Source organism: Cydia pomonella, chromosome 4, assembly GCF_033807575.1.
Source record: "Cydia pomonella isolate Wapato2018A chromosome 4, ilCydPomo1, whole genome shotgun sequence".
Lineage (NCBI taxonomy): Eukaryota > Metazoa > Arthropoda > Insecta > Lepidoptera > Tortricidae > Cydia > Cydia pomonella.
The window spans coordinates 27,393,612-27,405,991 of NC_084706.1; the positions used below are offsets into that span (position 1 = coordinate 27,393,612).

A 12,380-nucleotide genomic window follows, 5' to 3' on the forward strand; every position below is an offset into this window, starting at 1 on the left:
TTAAGCAACCAGAGTTGCTGTGTTTATACTTACAATTTTCCGTCACATGGTTTGTTCGCTAATCCTGGATAATACACAGTGATTTAATGCATTTTATTGTTTATTAATGTAATTTAATAATCGAACTATTTAATGACTATAGGTTGCTCAAGATATATTTGGTAATCATAGAAATCTAGGGCATTAAAATAGGAAACACGCCAAAAATCTACAGAGTTATTGGTTTGAAGTGAGATTTTATGGTCATCAATATTAAGTAGGTCTAAAATATAGTTTTAATCTAATAGACCAATAAACGCGGAGTAATTTAATATATAATACTAACAGAAATATGTAAATTTGAATACTTACGGCATTTTAAAACACGCAGCAACTTTTAACACACGCACTTTTCCGAACAACTTGCAAAGTGACATAGATAAAAAATACTGTGGTTATGTCTATGTGGTTGAAACATTTTTTAAATATTGTCACGTTGGTATTCTGTGTTTTAATAATTGTTTACACCATATCTGTGCAGCCCTTCACAGATAAGAAATAAAAAACCGCATACACTCCGTTCGCAACTCGAGTTGCGACGATGATTTTAGAGGTGCGAAATGTTGAAACCTTAGTTGCTGGAATCATGTGAGTGGCTAAATGGCCGAAAGGGATAGTGCCATACATTAGAAAGGAACAGCATAATTCGTCCCTGAATCGGTGTCAAAGTACGGTTTTGTAGGAATCATTTCTGGTAGTACTATTGTTTATTCTGAGGCCGTGTAGTGACTATCAGTCTATGTGTAATCAGTCAAATGTCATAGGTCAATGGTTCAATCCGTCACTCATTTTCAGGTAATTGACAGTGGTGCCCACTTTTTTTTAAATATTTTTTTTTTAATATTATAGGACATTATTACACAAATTGACTAAGTCCCACAGTAAGCTCAATAAGGCTTGTGGTGAGGGTACTGAGACAACGATATATATAATATATAAATATTTATAAATACTTAAATACATAGAAAACACACATGACTCAGGAACAAATATCCATGCTCATCACACGAATAAATGCCCTTACCAGGATTTGAACCCGGGACCATCAGCTTCGTAGGCAGGGTCACTACCCACTAGGCCAAACCGGTCGTCATTTTCCCACTTCAAGGTTATAATCAGTGATCGTGGTTATAATCAGCGGTTGCCACTCGGGGTCAATGGCCTCAATAACTGCTTATTTAATATCGTATATTGTATAAATAGTATTAAATCGCATTATAAAAGCGTTTTTTTTTTTTCAAGCTTTTAAAAACGCGGGCTTAATGACGTATCCATATTATTATTTTAACTTGATATACTTCACTGCGGTGTGGCATCCTTAACCCCGATCACTGTTTATAATTTTTCTTACCTCAAATATTTATTTCGTTCAACAGTTCTAGTTTTTTTAAAGCTTCTTGTACTAATCCGTAAGGAAATTTTTGTTGCTTGTTTCTGACTTTAGTTAACGTCTCAAGCAGACTGCTTATCTCTTTAATTTCCTTAAGTACCGCATTACGAGGATTGCCACTAGTGATGTCGCGGGAATCTTCCTAGCTAGAATTGTTCCCGGGAATATTTCATGTCCTCGAAGACTTAACAAAACGTCCTGATTCGAAGAATAAGATACGATAACGTAAGTTCTGGTTTAGATAAGTTCTCATTTAGATATCTTTTTGTATGTCGTATAATTTACAGAAGCAGCTCGATTCAGGCAACCAATATCACTTTGACGTTAGAACTATTTTACGCTACGCATTTTTTAAATCCGTTTTTGCACTTTAATAATATAAATTTAATCTTGTAAACTACCATGAAAAATGCTTAGGCAACAGCATAAACTATAACTAGGTTAACATAAATATGTATCAGAGAAGCCAATTACAGGTTTCCACAGACAGGATACAAAGGTAGGCATATTATAAATTACTTAAACACATTACAAACGCCAAATATGCTATGAGAAAAGAATGTAGTAATTTGTTTCTTATTTAAATTAAAATTAATATTTAAATTAGTCAAGATTTAATTATAAGTTTGTTATATTCGGGAAGGGCGCGAGTGAAACAACCGATGGCTATAGACACACTGGTTTATTACATGTAGTAAATGATGCGGGGTGGTGCGCTCACGCACACATACATAACAATCCTCCCCATAGTTTACAACTAGCCTAGATACAGGATTACTTAAAATAGGGTTTATAATTAACTTTGGGACGGTTCCGTTTGACTCTGTCCTGACCGACAGTGGTAGACGGATGGGGTACATTTGGTTCATCTGGCCCTTCTACTGGGGTGTCGTCCGACTCGGCGTCCTCGAACTGTTCCTGTGGGTCGTCGTCGGGCGGCGGCAAAGGACCTGGTAAATCCGCGCCTTCTGGGCTTAGGTCGGCTATTTGGCCGCCTTCTCCTCCCCCATTATTTTGCATTTCGCTGCCGGCAGTAGTACACGTAGATGGAAGGTTTTGTTCTGATGAAAATAAATTTTCCAGAGAAATGTCATCTAGAAACGAACCGTCCTCTTGTTGTCCCTTGTATAACATTAATTGATCTTTATGTTTTTTATGCTTATCTAAATGTTCACAATCTTTTACTAAATATACAACTTTTCCCAACTTTTCCATAATAACACCCTTACACCATGTAAACTTGTTATTATTAAAGTTCTTTTTATATAAAACCTTATCGCCTATCTTAAATTCTTGTTTATTTTTACCACTATACGCTTTACTCTGTAAACACTGTTGATTTTTGACATAATTATCCAATGACGTGTGCGAGGGGGACGCAGGCGAAGGGTTAAGTAAATCAAGACGGGTCCGAAGTTTGCGGTCGAAAACTAGTTGAGCAGGCGAGTGCCCCGTCGTGGAATGTATTGAATTCCTGTAGTCAAAAAGATATTTTTGCAACTTATTTGTACAATCTTTTATGCTTTTACTATCTATTAGACAGGATTTAATTCCCTTTTTGACTATTTTCACTGAACTCTCTGCTTGACCATTGCTAGCCGCGTGGTACACCGGGGACGTCACCGGTGTTATGTCGTTCAACAAGCAAAAATCCTTAAACTCTTGTGACGTAAATGCGCGCCCGTTATCACTAACTATCACTTGCGGTAACCCAAACCTAGCCATAAACTCGTACAACTTCTCGCACACAGCCGACGTATTAGTACCATTCTTCATATTATATACCTCAACCCATTTACTATGAGCATCTACGATGACTAAGTAAGTATTGCCATTAATTGGGCCCAAAAAATCTACATGGATCCTCGTAAAGGGATCCGTTGGGAATTTCCAAGGAGCTAACGGTGCACGACTGGGAGCAGGCCTCAACTTAATACAAGTTTCACATGAACCTATCATTCGTTCAATCTTTTCGTCGATCTTGGGAAACCAAAATTTGGACCGAGCCTCCGCTTTTGTTTTAACTATTCCTAAGTGAGAATTATGTAACTCCGATAACGCGCGTGACTGCAAAGTCGCAGGAATCACGACCTTATGGCCTCTCATCAAACAGCCGTTTTCATAAGCTAACTGCAATCTACATTGGAAATACGGTTTTAACCTATCGTCATTAATTTTCTTAGGCCAGCCTTTACAAACGTAACCTATCACCTTACTTAAATCTGGGTCAATCTTTGTTTGTTTACGCAACTCGTCCGTAGTTAATGGTAAGCAACCTTCGATAACAAAATTGATGTATGACGCGCGATCATCTGTTGTTAACGGGTCTTGTCCCTCCCCGCGCGCGCGCTCCCGCTGTGGCCCTCCGCTGTTATCGCTGTCGTCAGGTAAACAAGCTCGAGACAGATAATCCGCACTATTCATGGCACTCCGTATATATTCAATTTTATAATTATACGCGCTTAAAAAAATAGCATACCTTTGCAACCGATTAGCAGTAACTTCGGGAATGCCCTTATAAGGCCCGAAAATGGAGATTAGAGGTTTATGGTCGGTTCGTAAAATAAAGGGCACCGACCTCCCAAATAAATATTGATGGTAACGTTTAACTGCGAACACGATTGCCGTGGCTTCTTTTTGAAGTTGCGAATAATTTTTTTCTGCCGCGTTAAGAGTACGTGAAGCGAATGAAATAGGCCTTTCGCTGTTATCTGGCTGTATTTGACTCAAAATGGCACCAAGACCGTGAGGTGATGCGTCAACGGTTAGAACTAGATTCTTATTTGGGTCAAAATGGGCTAAAACCTGATCCGAAGCTAGGCTTTTTTTTATTTTTTCAAATGCTCGATCATGCTCCTCTCTCCAGCACCACTTGACTCCCTTCTTCAACAAATCATACAAAGGTGAAAGTATCATGGATGCCCCTTGCACAAAATTACGGTAGTAGTTTACTAAACCTAAAAATGATTGCAATTTATTTACATTGGTCGGTACTGGGGCTTCCAGGATTGCTTTTACCTTGTCCGGTGATTTGTGAAGTCCGTTTTTATCAATTATGTAGCCTAAATATTGCACCTTGTCTTGAAAAAATACGCATTTTTCTTTTTGCAAAGTTAACCCTGCGTTTTCTAATCTTTTTAAAACTGCGTTTAATCTTTGCAAATGTTCAGTGTCGTCTTTACCGGTTATCAATATAACATCCAGTAAACACAGTACTCCGTCCATTCCACTAAGCAAATTATCAATCGCGCGCTGAAATATAGCCGGGGCACTAGCCAACCCAAAAACTAAGCGTGTGTAGAAAAATAAACCACGATGCGTATTTATGCAGGTAAGATGCTGTGACTCCGGCTTTAACTCAAGCTGAGTGTACGCGGAAGATAAGTCTAGCTTTGAGAACGTTTGTCCTCCGTGTAATTTAGCAAACAACTCTTTTATTGTGGGTAACGGATATTGCTCCACACACAGCTGCTTATTAATGCTGACCGAATAATCAGCACAAATACGCATGGTGCCATTATTTTTTAACACCGGAACTATTGGAGATGCGTATTCCGAATACTCAACAGGCTTTAACACACCTAGACTTACTAAGCGGTCTATTTCCTTGTCCACTTTTCCTTTTAGTGCAAATGCTAACGGTCGCGCTTTAAAAAAAACCGGTTTCGCGTCTGGTTTAAGCTGCAACCCTACCTTGTACTTATTAAATAGGCCTAAGTTATCTGAAAACACTGCCGGATAATTACTTTGCAATATTTCTAGTTCATCCCGTTTTTGCGTACAGTAATTAACTGCTGTTGTCATTTCTAAGTTAAATGATGAAATGAAATCTCGACCTAAAATCGGCGGGCCACCATTGCGAATAATGTAAACATCAATCAGCTGTGTGCGCCCCGTGTATTCTACGGGCATTGGCGCCATACCTATGCAGTCCAGGTTACCGCCGTTATATGACGCCAGATTTTTCTTAGGTTCGCAAATCGTCACTTTAGAGAAATGCTTGTTGAACAGCTGCGGTGACATCGCCGTGACCGCTGCCCCGCTATCAATTTCAAACTGTAAAGGCACGCCTTGTACGGTGACCCATTCTAACATGGGTGCCCCCTTTATGGAACGAATATTAAACAACTTACCATCGTCTCCCTCGCTCACGTCATTCGCCATAATGCACTTTACTGTTTTGCACATTCTTTTTAAATGGCCTTTACCGCGGCATTTCTTGCATCGATAATTAGAAAAACGACATTCGGCCGTCTTATGGTTTGAATAACCGCACACTGCACATTTTTCACGGGCTGTATCCTTGGTCTCGCTGGTGATCTTGAACAGCTGGTCGTTCGTCGAGGCCGCTTGCCCTGCACCCGCTGACACCTCCCGCGCGCAGCGCACCGCGTTAGCCAACTCCACCGCCTTGGTAAGCGTCAGCTCCTTGAGGTCCTGCGTGAAAACCTTGTCCCGCTCCCGTCCCGGCAGCATGCCCATCATAAATCTGTCGCGAAGAACTTCCTCCACGTTTGTGAAGTCGCAATCCGCTGACAAACCACGTAGCCTTGCCGCCCATTGGGTATGCGTCTCCCCGTTTTGTTGAACAGCCGAATAAAATTTGTACCGTTCACTAAAACCAAACACCCTTGGGACAAAGTGGTCTTCCAGCAACTTTAATACATCTTCGTATGGTACTTCTTCTATCTTCTTGGGCAACGCTAAATCCGCTGCGAGTTTGTAAGTACCGTCAATGAGTGTGCTAAGTAATATCGCTCGCCTTTGTTCGCCTCCCGCGTCCGACGTCGCATTTATTTTATTTGCCACAAACCATTGTAATAAACGTGATTTAAACGTTTTCCAGGTCTGCGAATGGTGATCAAACGTAGGCAAAATTCCGAAATGCGCACTGGACATTTTTATTTTCGCGTGTGAGTAGGTAGATCGCCGCCAATGTTATATTCGGGAAGGGCGCGAGTGAAACAACCGATGGCTATAGACACACTGGTTTATTACATGTAGTAAATGATGCGGGGTGGTGCGCTCACGCACACATACATAACAAAGTTCTGATATCCAAAAACAAAGAAATAAACATACATAATAAAATAAAACTTATTAACAACTTAAACTAAAGATAAAAAATTTGGCCCAAATCGCCGTCAATGGGCAAGGTGCCTAGAAGGCTGGCCGTATTTCCCCGCTGTATGGCGATACTTATACGCTGAGCGAAATAGTGGCCAGCCCTCTGGTCGCCCGAGGCCTCTATTAGGCGCGCCGACAAATCTTTAAAAAGCCGACGCGCACTTGGCCCCCATGGCCCCAAGGTTTCAACGCCAAACGCCGCAAACATGTAGCTACTTCCTAGTGCTGAATATTTGCGGCGCTTGAGGCTTTCGGCCGAGGATGCCGCAGCGCCAGCGGTAACTTTGGTGCTCGGGACATGGGACGGTGCCAGGGTATCAACGCATGTAGCGTCCCACACTAGCGGCCGACCCATGCTCCAAGGCACCAGTGTCATTCCGTCGGGTCGCTTGCCATCGTCCCTGGCTAGACCGCTGGGCTCAAGTACTGCCGGCACTCTGGCACTAACAAGGGCCCGACGGATAACATCATTCATACTGGCGTGGCGGGGCATTCTTCCAGCGCTTCGGACGCACGAGAGGCCATGGTGGCCTAGGATGTCCACCATGGCGCCGCATTGACAGCGATGTGGTTGGTTAGTTGATGCCCCTAAACGTAAGCTAGCTGCCAGGCGGAAGGTAGTGTCATCCAAAAAAGTGCCAATATTTGGAGAGGGTAATGCCTGCAGCCACAGACCCGACTCCCACTCCGCAGTCGCAAGGAGACGAGCTCGGTCTGTCGAACTAGTTGACGTATCTAAAAGGTTTTTCCGTACTAGTTGACAGAGAGGCTCGTCCCATTGCTTCTGCGAGCAAGGATTGGCAGGCGGATCCGTGTTTGGGCAGGTTATAGACCAAACGTTCTTGGCCTCGGAGCAGTGTGCGGCCTCCATAGATCCAATGGAAGAATCTAATATTTTATATTAAAATTATTATTTAAATATTAATATTTAAATTAAACCTATGCTAATCTGCAGGCAGGGGATTAAAGAAACTAGATGCCATGAGGTTTTTAATTATTGCAGGTTTCATTAGATGTAAATCCAGTTGATCGTTGCTATGACACAGTTCATTCATTGACCTCGGAGCTCGGACAAAGTATGAATTTTGACGATAGGTGGTTTTGGTCAGCGGAAGTAACAATGGTCAGTAGTGTCTAGAATAAGCTCTGGGGATACGAAAATTGGGCCTTATGTGGTTAAAAATATATGCCATTTTCAAAATTATCCCGCTTTCGAAGTTTCCCCAATGCACTTTAATTGTCAAAAATGATTCCGGGAATAAAAACATTCCCGGGAATGTAAAAACAGAACATCACTTGACTCGGATTGCAGCTCTTGTAATAAGAAAGACTATTTGCATTCGCTTGTAGCGTTTTTATATCGCGTAATGCTGAACTAAAGCGGAATTAGTTTCTTAATGGGTTGGTGGACGAAATATAAGAAAACAGGACAAGAGCGAGTTGGACTCGCCCACTGTCGCGAATCAGGTAGACATCGCGGTACCAACAACAAATAACACAAGACATTCATTACGTTTTTATAAGTGGGTAGAATCATACTTTTTACTTTGTGGTGCAACCAGGTGCTCGCCCATATCGCCTTCAGCGGCCACAGTGATCAGTCAGTAGTGTTATAAAGTATATTCATTTGAGTGTCACGAGTTGACGATGAATATGGAGACAACAGCAGCTTATCTCTCGGAAGTTAAGTATGATTAATTCGGTATTTATTATTTGTATTGTCACCGATTATGATCCGGAATATCTGTTGTGTATTTGTATGAGTCTATAAATTAAAATTAAAATTAAAATTATTTATTTCTATACAGAACACAGAAAAACATGATTGGTATACTGGCGGACCCCAAACTAGGCTGAGCCTGTATCTCGGGACCCTTGAGTGCAATACATTGGCAATAAGTATAAAAACGTTACAAACAGGTACAGACGTTACAAATCAGAAAGAGAAGATTAAAAAACTAAAATATAACAACACCCAAAAATACATTACAAAACGGTGGATACTACTATACAAATATGTGTGTGTATGTGTGTGTGTGTGTGTGTGTGTGTGTGTGTGTGTGTGTGTGTGTGTGTGCGTGTGCGCGCGCGCGTGTGTGTGTGTGTGTGTGTGTGTGTGTGTGTGTGTGTGTGTGTGTGTGTGTGTGTGTGTGTGTGTGTGTGTGCGTTAACTTGGTACAAGAAGAGCCTCCGTTTCGTGATATGTTAACGACACAAGCCACATTTTTACCGTTGCCTTGGTCTTACTTAAAGTCCAATTTTGAATTTCGTTTACCTTACAAACATTGTTATATACAATATAATTCCGTAATGATGCGTGTTATATTGAGGTTCCTCCTTGAAAACCATATTAATCTAGGCCCGAAGTGTTGGGTGCTGGGTAGCCGCTGTTAAGGTGTTGACACATGAAGAGAGAACATGGAGTAGAGAAAGTGCCCCTAGTAACTGACTACCGGACAGACGTTAATTGATGACCATGTATACCTGTCCAACCGGACTGACCATACTTAGTGAATGTGTAGTTGTCTGCGCGTATAGACATACGTTGGGGCTGATGGCCAGGATTTGCGCTGATGTGGATGGCAGGTTGTTGAAATGATGAAGGCAGCGGGTTCTTCGAATTAATTATATAATTCGGAATTATCTACATGGTTTTTGAATCAATTAACGTTATATAAAAAGAGCAAAATAAAAGTACGTATAAGCTACGTGGTAGTTCGGTGAGAGATCGAATTGTGAGTGTCATTCTCTGTCTTCATTGGTGCGCGCAGGAATGACGAGCCGCTACACCATTGGCTGCCGATCACGACATATACGCGATAGATGCCTCTCATTGGCTGCTGGTGACATGACGCGATAACATGTATGTGACGTAGGTGCATCGCAGCCGGGGATGAGCGCACGGGTCGCTAGGCGCAGCCAGGCCGAAGGTCACATGCCGCCGCCAGTTTCTATGCGGTTTAGGTATGCCTTAACAGTAGTCATGAAACTATTTTACCCTCAGATGAAGGACGGTGGCGCCGTGGTAACGGCGAGGCAATCATTAGCGGACAGATAGAGACTGCGATGATCAACATAAGGTAAGGATTCAAACAACCACATAATCCATAACCCAAGGCAAACATAAGCTTAGTATCGCGACGCCCTCTACTTACTAGTATGTTATCACCGTCCTATTATGATATAGTATTATATATTTATACACACACTCCCCCTGAGTTCGCAACACACACCGAGGGTTCCGAACTATCTCGTTCACGGTTTATGAGATACGGCCAGACAGACGGACGGACAGCGGAGTCTTAGTAATAGGGTCCCGTTTTACCCTTTGGGTACGGAACCCTAAAAATTTTTTTTACTTTAATTGCCCGAACGAAGGCGAAGGTTAACGTTTTGGGCAATAATGCTTTCGCATGGCACCAAACGATTCTCGTAAAATTTCATAAGCAGGTTGACTAGTAGAGAATGCCTTATGGCATTAAGTTCGCCTTTTGTACAGTGTGTTTTTCTTATGTGCAATAATGATTAAATAAATAAATACATATAATTATTTGTCGTTTCGTTTTTTTTGTGTGACATGCATAAAAATAATTTCGCTGTTATTATAGCTTTTGTTCACAATCCATAACTCCCGCGGGAACAATATATGCCTTTGTCCTTTAGTATATCTGCATGAAATAAGATCTTTTTCGAGCAAGTGTGATGAAAAAGCAATTTCACTGCACGCGATGATACGGGACGAGCGCGGATTTCAAGTATGCGCCGCATTTTTAGGGTTCCGTACCCAAAGGATCAAACGGGACCCTATTACTGAGACTTCGCTGTCCGTCCGTCCGTCCGTCCGTCCGTCTGTCACCAGGCTGTATCTCATGAACCGTGATAGCTATACAGTTGAAATTTTCACAGATGATGTATTTCTGTTGCCGCTATAACAACAAATACTAAAAACATAATAAAATGAATATTTAAGGGCGGCTCCCATACAACAAACATAATTTTTTTGCTGTTTTTATAAATAATGGTACGGAACCCTTCGTGCGCGAGTCCGACTCGCACTTGCCCGGTTTTTAGATTTTATTGTTTAATGATGCCTTACCGTATGCTACGTACGTAATTTCCCGTAGACGGATTTAGCTACATTGATCGTAGTTAATTAGGGACATCGAGATTATTACAATTCTAATAGTTTGCTATACTAATGTCGATTAGAGTCGTAAATGATTGATGGCTTTCTAATTCCAAACCCAATCAATATAGACCGATAGTTAAACCACAGGGGAGCGAAGCTCGACTGCTATTTAAACTGGAATTGTATCAAACTGGGTATTTAAGGTATCGTTCGGATTCAGTCTACACCAGCACTCTTCCAGCAAATCTTAAACGATGGCAGACTGTTAGTAGGCAGTAATGTCGCGCTGGAATCAATTCAATTCTATACTATTATATTGTTCTGTTTTGCTTTGTTCTATTCAGTTCAGTCCACTAGATCTCGTTCAGACCAATTTTCGGTGGAAGTTTGCATGGTAATGTACATCATATATATTTTTTAGGTTTATCATTCTCTTATTTTAGAAGTTACAGGGGGGGGGGGGGACACATTTTACCACTTTGGAAGTGTCTCTCGCACAAACTATTCATTTTAGAAAAAAATGATATTAGAAACCTCAATATCATTTTTGAAGACCTATCCATAGATACCCCACACGTATGGGTTTGATGAAAAAAGATTTTTTGAGTTTCAGTTCTAAGAATGGGGAACCCCCAAAATTTATTGTTTTTTTTTATATTTTTGTGTGAACATCTTAATGCGGTTCATAGAACTCCACTTACTAAGTTTGAACAGTATAGCTCTTATAGTTTCGGAAAAAAGTGGCTGTGACAGAATCGGACAGACAGACGGACATGACGAATCTATAAGGGTTCCGTTTTTTGCCATTTGGCTACGGAACCCTAAAAAATGATATTAGAAACCTCAATATCATTTTTGGAGACCGATCCATACATATCCCACACGTATGGGTTTGATGAAAAAAAAAATGTTGAGTTTCAGTTTTAAGTATGGGGCACCCCCAAAATTTATTGTTTATTTTTTCTTAATGCGGTACATAGAATACATCTACTTACCAAGTTTGAACAGTATAGTTCTTATATTTTCGGAAAAAAGTGGCTGTGACATAAACGGACAGACAGACGGACATGACGAATCTATAAGGATTCCGTTTTTTGCCATTTGGCTACGGAACCCTAAAAATGAGTCCATTTTTTAACGATTCGTAACACGAGCATCTAATTTATTAGATAATAAAACCGGCCAAGAGCATGTCGGGCCACGCTCAGTGTAGGGTTCCGTAGTTACTCTTCCATCACAATAAGCTAAACTGGAGCTTAAAGTATAGTAAATTGTTAACCAAGGGATGAAACGGTACCTGTCACGCGAATTAAACAAATAGGCAAATTTGCACAATCAGTACCTAATTAGGTAAAGTAAGTCTTTTTACTATGAAGGGGGAACTTTTTGCGATAACTCAAAAACAGCTAAACTGAGCATGTCCGCTATAGTTTTAATTTAATGTCTTTCTTAAGCTCTACTTCCACGATTTTTTTCATAATTTTTGGACCTATGGTTCAAAAGTTAGAGGGGGGGGGGGGACACAATTTTTTTTTCTTTCGGGGCGATTATCTCCGAATATATTCACTTTATCAAAAAATGTTTGTTGAAGATCCCTATTCGTTTTGAAAGACCTTTCCAACGATACCCCACACTGTAGGGTTGAAGCAAAAAAAAAAATTCACCCCCACTTTACGTGTAGGGGAGGTATCCTCA

General features: G+C 41.0%; 1 protein-coding gene across 2 annotated transcripts; it reads right to left on the bottom strand.

The window, feature by feature from the left end:
- Positions 1 to 2,611: 2,611 nt before the first annotated feature.
- On the bottom strand, positions 2,612 to 6,473 carry LOC133517376 (uncharacterized). Of its 2 annotated transcripts, none has more exons than XM_061850673.1 (2): positions 5,563 to 6,473; positions 2,612 to 2,752 (listed from the first exon to the last, which is right to left on the bottom strand). In XM_061850673.1, exons 1-2 carry the CDS (start codon positions 6,326 to 6,328, stop codon positions 2,748 to 2,750), a joined length of 771 nt encoding a protein of 256 aa, XP_061706657.1. In that variant the 5' UTR covers positions 6,329 to 6,473; the 3' UTR covers positions 2,612 to 2,747. The 2 variants fall into 2 exon arrangements, with proteins under 2 accessions (XP_061706657.1, XP_061706656.1); XM_061850672.1 differs by having other exon boundaries at positions 2,617 to 2,761.
- Positions 6,474 to 12,380: the final 5,907 nt, after the last annotated feature.

Excerpts from the sequence above, each read along its gene's own strand:
- LOC133517376 (XM_061850672.1), bottom strand. The coding sequence starts at position 6,328 with ATGTCCAGTGCGCATTTCGGAATTTTGCCTACGTTTGATCACCATTCG.